Here is a 14,783-nt window from a genome sequence, read left to right as displayed (position 1 = left end):
TTTTCATATAGAGACTTTAGCGCTCTTGCGGGAACACAACCAAAGGGTGAGCCCATTCCGCTTTTCATCTTTCTTTTGCTCCTTTTTTACTTTTTTTCTCCTTCTATTTAACCGCACGTTCGCGATCGATCGAACGCATATCGGTCATTAACATCTCAAAACTCGACTCTGTCGATTCGCCGAGAACAACGGGTCGGCATTTCAGAAGAGACACGCGGCGATCGATGTACTTCGCAATGCTTCTTCTTCTTTACTATGACGCGACGAGACACAACTACCTAACCGTTCGACCAACGCCACGCACTGATCCCTGCTTCCTTAGAATGGGGCACTAATTAAATGGACATTGACACGGTGCATAGGAAGTGCAATCTAATCGCTCCGTAAAGAAAGCGGGAGGGGTATCGGAAGACTTGACACGTTCACAAGCAGGATGTGAAAATGTGCAACTACGGGATATTTTTAGTTGACAATGTCCATTTAATCCAGGGATTTTACTTGACTCAAGAGGTTGAGCCGATGAGTGTGCTATTCCTCAGAAGATTGATTTTAATGTATCGTGACATAAAAGACATATAATGATGCATTCTAATATTGCAGCGATAAATGTTTAAAATGTACGATAAGAAATATATTTAAGATAAACACACTCGATGCTCAAATCCTCCTTCCTAACGGGATATTCTCTTGAATCTGCGTTGCGTTGCACATTGACTGCCGCAACGCGAGGTGGTCCGTATGGTAAAATAACGGAAATTTAATTATAAAACTATACTCACATTAATCTCGATCCACGTGGTCGTTCCGATTGCGTACTAAAGGCACTGCTCGTTACCGAAGCTATGCTCTCCATGTCAGAATCTCCAAGATCGAGTATATCTTTGTCGGGACTTAAGTGCCCCGTCCTCGGCCTGTGCAATCTGTGAGAGTGATGACTGTGTGGCAATGTTAGAGGATCGTGTCCCATTGAAGGAAGATCCGAGTCCGAAAGACCGCTGATGTGCCTTTCCCAGCCTGGGAATAAATTAATCAATTATTTAAGATATAATAATAAAAATAATAATAAAAATGAAAAATATTTTATATTTATTAAAAATAAAAAATAATAAATTAATATATCTATAGTATATAGTATTTATAATATATTTATATTTATTAAAAGAATGAGTTATATATTGGCTATTGTATTAAAATATGTTTCTATTCATTCATTCTTAGTCCAGTAGTGGCCAATAAAAAAATATCAGACAAATACATTAATTTTTCCGATAGAAAACGTTGAAACTCACCTCCCATACCCATGCCCCTGTATATCAACTGTCTGTTGCGATGTCTTACGAATCGTATTGCTCGTTCGTCAAAATCTTGCGCGACTCTTTCCTTCAAAGCTGCTGGGATTTGAGGTAACTGACGTTTCTTCGGCGATCCAGTAGGTGTGGCGGTCGCCGATCTCGAACCGAATCTAAATAAGAGCAACGGTAAGTCCACTGTTCCAGTTCCCACAAGCTTGTAATCTAGATAATGTCAAAGAATTTTCCCTGTGATATTTTACCTTGTCGTATGAACATATCCATGCGAGTAGGGAATGGATCTATGCTCGGGTGGAGACAAGGAACGATGACCGGTGGGACTCTGAGATCTTCCTCGGTATCTGACACTCGAAGAGTCCATAGGTGCCGCGCTGTGCGACCTGTGACCCATCATTCCCCGATGGATCTCGTCCTGCGATACGTATTTAATAATGTACAAGGATACACTTCGATAAATGTTGTATATTTAATAACATGTGCTTCGATGTCTCATGCAGCAATAGAGTATCAATAATTTTTCTTTTTTTTTTATTCGCGAAAAAAATGGCTCGCAGAAATTAATTAATCATTAATTAATTTCTGCAATCCATTTTTTCTTAGTTAAAAAATTCGATCAAAACTCGAACACACACGCGCGCGCACATGCACACTTTTTCTTTCTTGTAACTCTTTTGCAATCGGTACTCAAATAAAAATTAAAACCAAACGTTCTCGAACATTTACCTTACGATATGCCTGATAACTCGAGATAGAAGCAGGTTGTTGGTCACGAGAAATCATTAGGGCTGCCCTTTTACGTCCCTGAGGCGACATATCTCTTCGACTCCGATGTTCGCCATCGACGCAGAGTTCCCTCTCCGGCGGCGGGCTAGAATAGTGGCTGCTCCAGCATGCGTTCATTTTTTTTCATCAATCAATGAATGCTGCGTGGCTTACAAGTTAAATGAGGCGAGTGCTGTGATCTCGCGCTAAAATGTACATGCGGCCAGGATGGTGGGGAAGCAGAAAAGAAGATGTTCAAATGCTAGGAGTGAGAATGAGCTACGCAGCACCGAGGACGGAGTCGAAAACGTTGAGATAAGAATAAAATCCTCTCACTCGTTAATGCTATCTTTCAAATTGTCTTCGTACATATTTTGGCGCATAAGCGCGAGCTCGATTTGACTTCTCAGATCGCAAACTGCGAATGCATATCTCCTAATTTGGCGCACAGCAGCTCCAAGTTACTCGGCAATGCAGTCGAGCGTTCTCTTTGGTGTTCTCGATCTCGCGGGGCTCCTTTCGTTGCCAAAAATGAGAGTATACGCGACAAAAAAGAGAGTGACTCGTCATAAATTAAGAATATGCCGTGTAAGTGCGTTCGATGAGTGCCAAGTACTGTGTAAGTATTACACATCAAAAGGAACCGTGCGAGATGTGTAAGATACAAAATCCAGAATAATTTTCACCATTTTTGGCAACGAAAAACAATATGTCGATGGGCAAGATAGTCACGAAAATCGGGCGAACTGCAGTCAAAGCTTCGACAAAACTCAATCCACCCCGGCCGATGCACTGCAATGCACTAAGCATTCTAGAAGCCATGTCTTGTCGCATCTAATATAATATGCGTATATGCGAGAAGCAATGACAGCATGACGTCTAAAGTGCCTACATGGATGGCGATTCGCTAAATATTCGCACTTGACATCTCGTTGTTCATTTCACTATGTTTTCGCGTCTTAACGAAAAACGAAGACAAAGGATAGAAATTGTCCCGGCAATTTTGTAACACCGAAACGTCGTGCATTGCAATATTCACCGACTTGCATGTGCGATATCGCGCGTGGAAAAGGAATTAGAGATTTTATTGCCGATGTTTTCCGTCACCGATGACGTCTGTATCACGGTCGTTGTTTCTTTCTTTTACCAAAAAAAAAAGAAAGAATACTTTCTCTCTTCCTTCCCTCCCGTTCACGCTTGGAAGTAATATCCTTGGTCAAATGAAGATTTCTCGTGCCTTTGTTGTACGTTCTTAAATCAAATTAGCTACGTGACCACGTCAATACACGTCTCGTTGTCTCGTCCCTACTACATCTCCGGCTTGAGATAATCTGTCGGCATGACTAACTTGACTGATCTACGCGCAATACATTAGAACCTAGCGGTGAGGATGCAAGACGTGTGACTGCGTGATTCGTGAAAGAGGAGAAGATATAAATTGTAATGGCCGTACCGCTTATAATTTGACGGCATATTATGAAACCTAAAAAATAAATCACAAAACATACGATTAAAATCAAAATCAATGAGCGGTGGCGCGGCCGCGGCCGACGCGTCATTGTCTAATGTTTCTTATCTCTCCACAGATTATTTTACACATTTTAACATAAAACATTTTATCCGTATTTATATGAATTAATTTAATCTGCAAAGAATGTGTTCAACCCTAAACCTTTGTGTATAAACGCGTAATTTTTTTTTATTCTAGCAATGTTTAAATATGGAATCGCAAAGGCGCGAAGAGAAATAGTATAAAACTTATGCATTTATTTCTTGTAATTCTCATACGTGTATCCGCGATTGACCAGAAAAGCTATGCGTACTTCGTCATAAATATAATAATGTGTATATACTCGCGTAGAATTATAATAAAAATATTTTATCAAAACGTGCACACATTGTCCATTATGTCAGTACCGCCGGCTTGGTTTGACGATGGATATGTTAATGTAACTGGCGAAACCCTTTCGAATAATCTCATTAAACGATATTGAAGGTTGTTTAAATATGTACAGGACGTCCGCCGCTCTCAGAGCAGGCTGGAATGTTTCAATTATTCGGAGAAAGCTTTTCCAGGCTAATGCGCGCTTAGAGATAGAAGCGTCCGCTTTGCAGATCGAAGCGATATAAAAGAAGCGCAGAGCGATGCCGGATAATATCTCGGCTTATCCCCATCTCTGCCACTCTACCTGCCAAGTCTATCGAAGATAGCCTACGTGTTCATTGAATCCACTACATTGATTCAATTTGCCGCGTGTATCGTCGATGAAAAAATTTATGGGCGAGCTTTCTTTAAAGCGAGAGCAAGACGCGTCATTGGAACAATTTCGTGAAATTTACTTGCTAAATATATGAGAATTATAATTGTTGTGAATACGGATATCACAAATTTTATTATGTAAATTTCGTTGTCGTTTAATTATAATTATTAATGATTAAACGTTCACATTAGGAAAGTTTCACAGGTTTCACATTTTCGCAACTGTATAATTTATTGCAGTTGCAAATATATCTAACTTTCTTCTCTAAGATCAATTAACTTAGCAGCGATTTTGCGCGATTCTAAATAGGTTCATTATCACAATAATTAACACTTTGGACAGTTATCTTTTTTTTAACGTACACTATCGTTTCTTTCCTTTGCATATAAGTAGAAACTCGAAAACTTCAACACAAAAATCACTTTATACTCAAAAATAACGACCGGACATCATCATTAGAATATTAATATGGATACGAGTTTTAAGGCTGACTTCCGGAGCTAGCAACGGTCGTGAGCCAACTGCTATGTCAATTGGCTTGTTGCCCAGTTTTATAACTTGGCTTTTACCCCCTCTCGATTGACCCCTTCCCATTCGAGTCTTATCTTTTTTTTTTAAACTTCCGTTCGCAATCATTTATTTTATATATTCCTACTTGTCTCTATTTCTCCACTGCGCTTGGCTTACATTTTAGTCGTATAAGAAAGAAAGAAAATCAGATCTCTCTTATCGGAGCCGCTTTCAAAACTTTATACAAAATGTTTTTAAATTATAAGAAAAAACAGTTTTACAATAATTTTACGGCAAATAATCGATAAAGAGAGAACAGTTCAATAAAAAAAATCAACAAAAACTCCTTTATTGTACATTCATTTCAAGTCATGTAAAGTTCTCTTTAATCGCATAGATTGAATCAACGTCTGATTCTAATGGAAGCATTCTGACGGAAGGAAATCTTGTGGGAAAATACCCTGTATCGTACGCCAAAATAACGTCTCCTTGTGTAATAAAGACCGCAATACAGAGAACGAGAATAACTATTATGCAACAATATAACGATGGTAGTTACGAGATCTGTAAACTAGATCCTAAGTCGGGGGCAGTAACTCTGCCAGATTAGTAATGCAGTTCCTACCGATCAAATATGCTGATTGTAACGTATTTGGGTAACTGCTGCATTTAGTTCTCAATAATGTGTAAAGTATCAATTCGATACCTCGTGATTCTCGCATAAACGCTTCGATTTGCGTATGACGGATTTATGCGGTATTGGACGCAGATATCTTAAGCTAGTTGAGTTGGCTGATTTTCCCAGCGGTTTCAATATACTCTCTTTCGTTAAACCGGGAGATTTATATATACTACGGAGATTTTAAAAGATGGCCTTACCTAGAGGAACTGCCGATACTGCTTATGCTGGCACCGTCAGCCGTTCTTCTTTGTTCTCTCGACACGTCGCAATCCGTAATGTCGCACTCCGAAGTGTCGGAGTCACTTAATCTCGACGTGGTCGACGGTGGACTAAGATGACAATCTATCATGTCATCAGAATCTTGGTAGTGCCTGAGGAGTAAAAAATAGTTAATTATTCCAGCGTTAGACCGTTATTTTATCGCGACATTAAATTTTTTTTCTATTTGTTTAGAAACATAAAATGCCAAGGAATATAGGCCCCTCTTTGTCTTGAAATGCAGATTTCTAAGACCCACGAGATAAGTCACCGTATTATAATGTTACGTCATTTTACGCAGAGCGAGATATAACGTGGGAACATTGTCAAACATTCCGCAAGGGATTCGTATCGATGCGAGGTATTTATTTGATCGCTTTTAGCATTGGAACTACTAGCATCCGCGAGTGCGATTCATACCTGACGTGCCGGTGTTCTCCGTGAGCGGTCAGAGAATGCCATTCTGGTTCCTCGTTCAGGAGACATACTGCCAATTCCAGGACAGCCTCGCCGAGGAAATCATTCGCCTCGTACCTAGCGTAGTCCCAGACCGTAATCTCCAGTGCCCTCTTCCTCAGCTCCGAACGTCTGACTCCATTATAAACGAAAATCTGATTCCATCTAGGGTCGTTCGTGTTCGCCACAGTCTTCGTACGTCGTTTCGATTTTTCGCTATAAATGACATTTAAAAAGATATATAAATTTTCAAAGCACTCAAAAGATTAGCCGATAATTAAGAACAAAATGAGTCGCAGACCGAATAGTCACCGTTAAAGGATTACAAAACAAAACTGTAATATTAACGTACGTCAAAGAATATATTTCAAACATATTTAGTTGCGTTTTTATGATATTCGAGTTACATTAAAATAAATATTGAGGCATTTACAGGCTTGCGCATATTTCTCCGAAATTTTCAATTGATCAAAAATATTATCATCAAAAATACTGTGAAATACGGTAATTCACTCACCTTTTGTCAGGAAACAGAAAAACTTTGGCGTAAGGGTTTCTAGGTTGGCCGTTGCTCTTTGGCGTGAGCCCCGCGGCGCAAATTATCGTGACGATCAGCTGAAGTCCCACGGGATCGAAGCCCAGCTTCACCTGGATACTACCGCCCACGTTCGCATTTCCGGTCGGATGTCGGGAGTGTCGACCGCGTCCTTGGGCGTGCAGGTCCGGCGAGCCCGGCGACGTCACTAAAACCGAGGGTTTCTCACGCCTCGCGTCGTACAATTCTGCAAGTGATCGTGCAGCTTCGACTAGGATACAACTTGTTTTCGTATCTGCGATCTTGCAGCGATTCACGAGAAGTGTAGGTACGCGAGTTTCGTCACGAAGAAAATAACGAATAGAAGTAAAAGACGACAGTAAGTAAATGAAGAAGAAGAAGAAATTCGGGTGATCCAATGAATGGACAATCTTTCATGCTTTCATTACCGTTAACACATTCATTGTTGGCATTGTTGACAGTGAATATGTTAACATTCGTGTTTGTATATACGATATACATATATTAAATAAATACTCAAACGACAGGAAGATTGAAAATGTATCTTCGAGATGTTCAAAGTAGCGTTTGAAAGATCGGGATGTCTGTTAGACGTCTATTCGAGAGATCTCTGCGTCGATCGGATACTTGAGTGTGCGAAATTATAGATGCGAAAACCAAGTTCTATCTCAGAGCGTCATCGAACCCCCGGGGATGTTGCAAAATCGATAAACTATTTCTGAACAGTTCTGGAAACACCCACGTCTTTCGAAGAAGTGAAGTCCGCATGCACGGGTTCTCACAATCACGGAAATCCGTGACAACGAGCCACGAAAGGAATGAGGGGAGTTATTATGATAATAATGTTAGATCGATATATAGTAGAGATAATAGACAGTAGCGAATACAGTAAATTACACTTATCCATAAGGATTACACGAGGATACTCGTGATTTGTATTAAGTAGAGAGGAAGCACAATATATGCGGGATTTATATATATATATATATATATATATATCGGCATCTTTGTATCTTGTGTATATACATATAATATAGTTGTTGCTCCCATAAGACTATATACCTATGTGCTCTTTTAGCAGTGGGAGGAGGAGGGGTGCATTAGCACTACAATCTACAACTACGTTAAACATCGACGGTAATACTCAAAACAGAATAAATAGTAAATCAATTTTCGTTGCTTCGCCATACGTCTTGTCGTAGCATCGAAATCACGACTCTGGGGTCCCGTTTGTTGAGATTTGAGATTAAAGAGAAATCTCACGAAACGGTCGTCGATAACGGAGATTAAAGGGCTAATGATATACAGGCAAGAAACACTGATCAATAGAAAATGGTTTAAAGAAAGTTTTCTGAGAGGCCTACCCCATAGTAAACATTTCTTAAGACCTGGAATGCGAAAAAACCATGTAATCAATAGCAATAGCGTTGCTTCTGATGTGTTTAATACGTATATACTTATGCGGGTGTTAGTAGAATAGTATAATAATGTTAGAGAAGCGCAATACGTCGTTTCACGTTTAATGGGATTTAATATTTCATCAGTCGGAATAATAAATTTCAACTTTTCCGTCTTTTAAAATTATTGAAATATATCATAGATATTACTATGCGTGCTATTTTTTTCGGTATCGTATTGTGCTTGAAACTGCTTGAAACTTGTGCTTTTCTTATCCATTATCTTCCCTATAAATTTCACCTAAAACGGTGTCACAAAAGATTTACGGATTAAATAAAATAAACTATGTTAACTTTTTCTTCACCCAAATAAAAGGATGTAAATGCATTTCAGATGAAATACTTCTGATTCTCTAATAATCGCATTCAGCTTAAAACAACGCATCTTTCTAACACACTCTTTTCTAACTCTTTGGTACTACATCCAAACTGACATCCTGAGAAGAATAAATGCCGATCTACCTATAATGATCTATCTCATCATCCCTTTTAATTGTATAATCACCATTCATATATACATAAGATTTATTTCTTGTAGCGTCCATGATATTGATTAATTGTAAGATAACGGCACTATAAGCCCATGCACGACTACCATATTGTATGAAATCGATGGTAAGTATATTCAGAGTTGTAAAAAAAAAAAAGATATGTATATTCCGAGTTTGAACGGAACGAGTCGGTGATAAAATAATCTAGATCACGACATTTGTGATACACAGAAGCGAAATCAAGTCGGAAGACGACTGGAAACGGAACGTGCTGTGTGCATAGTCACCTTTGTGGTGAGGCGTCGGAGGCCCAGAGATGGTCTCGTGTTTCTGTCTCCATTGGCTCTGAGCAGCAATTCTTCTAGATGCCATGGGTGTCGATGGGCCCGGTCCTGCAGGCGCCATCCCCGTTGTTATCGACGACATCTTTCTTTCAACTACGAGCTCAATCTGCGGCTCCAGCCTCGACTCGGCGATGATGTCGTAAACCTCCCGGAAGCTCTTGCCTTGAAGGAACCTCCCATTCCACGCGATTACCTCGTCACCTGAAACAGCCGCAGGAGATCGTCGAGCGTCGTCCGATTCGGTTCTTATGCACGGTCGTGGGAGCGGGAACGGCTTGCTCGCGATTGTTGCGAGCATTGTCGACAAGCCGTGCGCTTTCAAGGCGTCAAAGCTGAAAGCACGGATTACTACGACGAAATGTTCGTGAAACGATCGAGGCACAGATCTTTCATTAATATACACGATTAAGAATGCTGACCGCCACATATATATGTCGCGGTCAAATATACAAATGACGGCATATAATTTACCTTTCCCAATTCTCAATAAATCAATAATAAACCTTTAAGTTTTCTTGTAATTTTATTAATTAAGTCAATGTGATAACGATCGATATTAGATTGTTGCAAATAAAAGGACAATTTTTTATTTGAAACGTTTATATTACAAATTTAATACATACTTTCTTAATCAATACTTCAATGTACTTTTTCTAACGAGATACAAGTCCTTCAATGTCTTTCTGATAGAAATCTAGAGAACGAGAGCCATTGAATTCTCCGAAAGCAGTTTTTACATCGCCGTCTCTTTCAAACAATTTTTCCTTCAAAAAATAATAATCTGTTAGTAACAGATCAGGAGACTAAAAAGGATGCTTAATAGAAGCAATGTGTTATTGCTTCACGACAATGCTCGGCCACATAGTGCAAAACAAACTGTAAAAAAAATAACAAAATTGAAGTATAAAGTTCTCCCGCATCCTCCTTATTCTCCTAACCTGTTACTCACAGATTATCATTTTTTCCAGCATCTAAACGGCTTTTTTAAAGGAAAATTATTTGAAAGAGATGATGATGTAAAAACTGTTTTCGGAGAATTCATTGCCTCTCGTTCTCCAGATTTCTATCAGAAAGGCATTGAAGGACTTGTATCGCGTTGGAAGAAGTGCATTGGAGTAAATGAAGACTATTTTAATAAAAAATATATATATTTTGTAATATAAACGTTTCAAATAAAAAATTAAAAAACCTACATTTTTTATTTGCAACAACCAAATATATTGATTGATTCAAAACCAATGATTAATTTCCGATTACGATTTCTCTGGAGCATAGCGGCAAGAATGTTTTGTAATGTAAAGTGTATCTCGTAACGTTTATCATGACGTTCATTACGTAAATTTCACGTTTTACATTTTGTTTTTAATAAACGCGTCGTAATTAGGTGCTCGCGACTTGGACGATTTGAACATTTTGCGAATTGCTTGATCCAAACTTTGTAATCTCCTTACCAGGTCTAAGTTGACCTTCTATGTCCGCCGTGCTACCCTTTTTCACCTTCTCGATCAAAGCGCCCATGGAACCATCTTCCAATAGTTTGCCACCGACAACTTTTAGTCCGAGTATACTACTACAGCTTCCGGAGCCGGCCGATTTTCGCAAAACCATGTGGCCGATAATCTTCTGACCGTCCTCGCTCACTTGCCAGGATAATGGATGCTACGGAGCGCGGACAGTATTTCTTTTACTGATAATAGGTGTCACATGCCTTTATAAACCATTAACAATACGGAATGTACGTCCGAATTCTGAATCTTTCATCCAAACACGCTTACATAGGAAGAAAAAACTAAGAGACATTTTATGCGACATTAGTTAATAACCAGTATGACTTAACGTAATTATAAAATATACAATTTGTCTGTTATGAAAGTAATTAGTCAAAAGTCGTTCTTATAGAAGACTCGTTTATATAAAACTCATATAATTTTGTTGATTTCCATTATTCTGACGTACTTCCATTATTGATCCATATTTATCAATTAAAACAAAACTAATAGAAAACAATTGCAACACACATCAGTTAACAAATATGTACTACTGAGAAATGCCTTGCATCTTGCAGCAACACATTTCTCTTGCGCGAACTACTTGAGCGTAAAAAATGTTATAAGATACAAATGTATAGTTTTTAAATTAGCATAAGATTTGAAAGGATACGCATAGGCAAGTTGTATCGATATAAAAAGAGCGAAGAGCAATGTATAATTAATTAGAAAATGGAACAGCTCTAATTGTTCTGAAAAATAAGATGTTTTCAACAAATAAAAGACCATGGTTCATCTTTCACGAAGCCTTTCGGTATCCTCCCAAGGCTGTCTTCGTGGTTTTCGGCGATCTAGGCATGTCGGAAAATTTACAGAGCAACAAGCAACGAGCGCGGTTGTAGTACGTATAAAAGCGAATAGTGGTGTTTCATGCGCTACATGCGTGACTAGCAAATATTATAATACGTAAGGCATTCTGTACTGCATGCATCTCGCACCCGTCAAATTTTTAATATCCAAAGGCCCTCGGCAATTTCAAATAAAAATAATATATATACATGTATTGCAGACATGCAAATAACACTGCGTGGTCGTCAATATGCGTAATATATTGCCTAAAAATCCTGAGCGTGATGTATCTTTATCTTTATCTGAGAACGACACGATTCATCAGATGGATCTACTTTAAGGAGAGGGGTCGCCTCTTTTTTTGGCTTCAGTCCTATCGAATGTTGAGCTTCTCAACATCTAATGCACGATTCACAGAAAGCTCAACGGAAAGTCTTGTAAAACAGAATTTTAATTCAAATGTCTATCTGTAAAATTATTACGGTTCACGTCTTTACACTGTAGAGGATTTAATACCAGCACTAATCCTGCTTGGACATTGCTGGAAAATTAGAAAGAGTCATCAGTCTACACGATCGATCATATATTCTCAAAAGCCTACAAATGTCTATAAATTCAATTACATGTTTTTATAATCCATTTCTACTTTTACGCCAGTGAAATATTTAGAGTAATTTTAGTCGTTATAATAACGATGCTTTTAATCATGTTGAAAGTCCGAATTTCCTGTCTCAGATATATTCGAATCGCCGAGCTGGCAGGATTGAACGCCAGACGGCAATTATGATATTCCTCACTCGCGATTAAACAATAGTACGAATCTCTTTCATTTGTACAACAGCTAACCGTTACAGAATCGTAATAATTGAAGAGATATTAAAAAATCCTTTGCTCAGAACTGATCGACGACAACTAACGAGGTCGTCAAGCCTCGTCAGTTGCGATACCCTCTTTGGCCGCGATCCAATTTGATTAATTATGAAACAGATACGCTTTTCCTTCCGAGAACTGGCAACTTCGCCAGTCCTTTAATTGAATCGTTTTGGACCAGTAGTTTGCCTCGCGAAAAAAAATCACGTAAAATTTTCTAAAATGACTAAAATACACAGTTGACAAAGGGGCAACATCGCGATGCACTTTTACCGGATAAGAGGTGCGCCTGCCGGGACGCGACACGATTATCGATCGGACGCAATCGTGCGAATCAATTCCCGCATCGCCAAGTCCCGTACCTTCCTCCTTCGATTTGTTCGGCGAAGTCAGTAGAAATCAATCGCGCTCGATGGTATTTAGTTTCCTCGTTTTTGCCTTCATGCATCGCAATCAGTTTCCACTTTTGCCCCCGAGAAAATAGAAGCAAGCCTCGAGTTACGTGACTTGTTTGAAAACAGGAGTGAAAAAGATTGATCCCGATCGAGTTGCTTCAAGAGATACGTAAGTCGTTGCCAGATAAATTACCCGATTGCCGACCGTTTACTCGGGGAATTTAATCTTGGTTATTTGCTTCGTATAATTGGACCGCGACCCCCGCAGCCTATCTCCTTCGTATATCGAACGATGAGCCGTGCACGCAATATTTCGCCCATTCAAACATAAACTTTACGAAAATGCTCAAATCGACATCTGTCGGAATCGCGGTCGTAAAATCTATTTTCCGGATAACGTATGATTAGTGTAATTTTCTTAACGTTTTCACGAATAATTTACTTTTAAAATGGTATAAATCTTTATTTATTTGTCCATAATGGCGAAGAAATCAAGTTTTATATTGTTATAACGTTTGGAGGGTTTGAAAGTATCGATCAGTGTTATAAATTTTTGCTAATCCCGACTAAAATAGATATCAAATCGAATCATCTTCATTTCCATTGAAGTATTCGTAATCGACTATATAATTTGACTTCGTTTTAGATATCAATGGAATTATCCTATATTATTTTAACAGAAAGAAGTATGCAATAATCCATAATCAAATCGTGATTACTACTTATTATCCACTTTTGTTATCCGCGGAGTCTATTGATTCGTTTATACAAAAGAATGTCCTATTTCCACAAAATAGCAATCACAAACACACACACACACAAACGCAGACACATCTTTATATTAAACTGGCGAATAAAAATAACAAGAAGGATTTTATAAGGTAATACCAAATGCCATTTTCTCTCTCTCTAGATATTTCCAGAAGAGTTTACACGCCGAATACTGAATCAATTACCTGCACCTTCTTGTACGTTTTACGTTATACAATGTAACTTACGAAAACTTAATTGGACGATCGTACTTTAACTTGGAAGTGGCGTAAAAGAGAAATGAATGTCAGAAATTATATTCGTTATTTAAAACTACATAAATCTTCTTCGTCGCTATTAAATCTGTGTCATTGCGAAACTCGAGGAAAATTACGGTAGATTTTAGGCAAAAGAGGCACGACGGAATGGAATCGAAAGAAGTCTGACGCAAGAGAATTGTACAGAGAAGACGATTTTCTACTTAAAACTTCTGAATTCGCGGAATATCGTAGACGGCAATAACTAAAAAATTTTATTTTTTTATTTACTGATCAATTTTTGCTACAAATGCTCAATGACGTTAATATTATCGATAATCTGAATCAATTTGAAAGTCGAAAGTGAACGATATTCCGTGATTTCAGCTTCGGAAGCTTGAATTTTGTATCAACGCAGTAAAGTTGTACAAAAGAAAACCGATATAAATCATAAACAAACCTCGATATCAAAACAAACACAAGCACACAAGCCTTTAAGCACGAAGTTTAGGGTTAATCGAGCAAAAGAGGTTCTCTCTCCTGTCAGCATAGAAAGAAAAAAAATTAAACGTTCAAGCATAATTTCGTAATTACGGCGTGTGTAATATATATATGTATATATATACACATATATATCTTTCTCTCAATTCGCACATCGATCGGTATCAGTGGTCTCAGCGCGATCAATTGCGTAATTCTCCACTCCCTGAAACTTCGGCTCTCCTGGCACACGGTACACATTGTAATCCGAAAGTAACTAATTACAAGTGCTGCACGCTAATTACATCAATTAGCAAGCCACCTCGTCCAATGCATCTCTTCGCTACGCTATCGAAGCTATGGAGCGAGAAAGAAAACAACCGTAATTCCACTTTGGACGACGTATTCCATTTTGGATCCGCCGCGATTGGCGCTTGGAGTAGATCGCGCGCGGAAGAGAGTGATCATTGCCGAAATGATTTATCTATGTTCCCGATCGGTCGCAATCGTGCAACAAAAAGCGCTGCTGAAAAAAACCCCTTTTACTCGATCCACCGGCGTATTGTTCTTGTCTATCCTCGCGCGCGCGTGTGTGGGACTCCGCCTTC

The 14,783-nt window shown here is 38.7% G+C and overlaps 1 protein-coding gene across 16 annotated transcripts in view; it reads right to left on the bottom strand.

Moving 5' to 3' along the window:
- Window positions 1-14,783, bottom strand: part of Rim (Rab3 interacting molecule) — a 64,933-nt gene that overhangs the window by 19,315 nt on the left and 30,835 nt on the right. For 7 of the 16 annotated variants that reach the window (XR_011731707.1, XR_011731714.1, XR_011731715.1 and 4 more), the window contains 11 exons: window positions 10,539-10,746; window positions 9,031-9,288; window positions 8,160-8,183; window positions 6,757-7,021; window positions 6,204-6,455; window positions 5,723-5,896; window positions 3,526-3,555; window positions 2,034-2,190; window positions 1,553-1,722; window positions 1,290-1,462; window positions 780-1,014 (listed from right to left, as the gene is read on the bottom strand). Coding sequence is in view for 4 of the 16 variants with exons in the window: in XM_071776053.1 (XP_071632154.1) it covers window positions 780-1,014; window positions 1,290-1,462; window positions 1,553-1,722; window positions 2,034-2,190; window positions 3,526-3,555; window positions 5,723-5,896; window positions 6,204-6,455; window positions 6,757-7,021; window positions 8,160-8,183; window positions 9,031-9,288; window positions 10,539-10,746 (1,946 nt within the window). In the remaining 12 variants the exon portion in view is untranslated. The remainder of the gene's footprint in view (window positions 1-779; window positions 1,015-1,289; window positions 1,463-1,552; window positions 1,723-2,033; window positions 2,191-3,525; window positions 3,556-5,722; window positions 5,897-6,203; window positions 6,456-6,756; window positions 7,022-8,159; window positions 8,184-9,030; window positions 9,289-10,538; window positions 10,747-14,783) is intronic. The other 9 variants (XR_011731708.1, XR_011731711.1, XR_011731710.1 and 6 more) reach the window with 9 other exon arrangements.

Source organism: Temnothorax longispinosus, chromosome 4 (genome assembly GCF_030848805.1).
Source record: "Temnothorax longispinosus isolate EJ_2023e chromosome 4, Tlon_JGU_v1, whole genome shotgun sequence".
Classification (NCBI taxonomy): Eukaryota; Metazoa; Arthropoda; class Insecta; order Hymenoptera; family Formicidae; genus Temnothorax; species Temnothorax longispinosus.
This window is presented reverse-complemented; position numbering and strand designations above follow the sequence as displayed.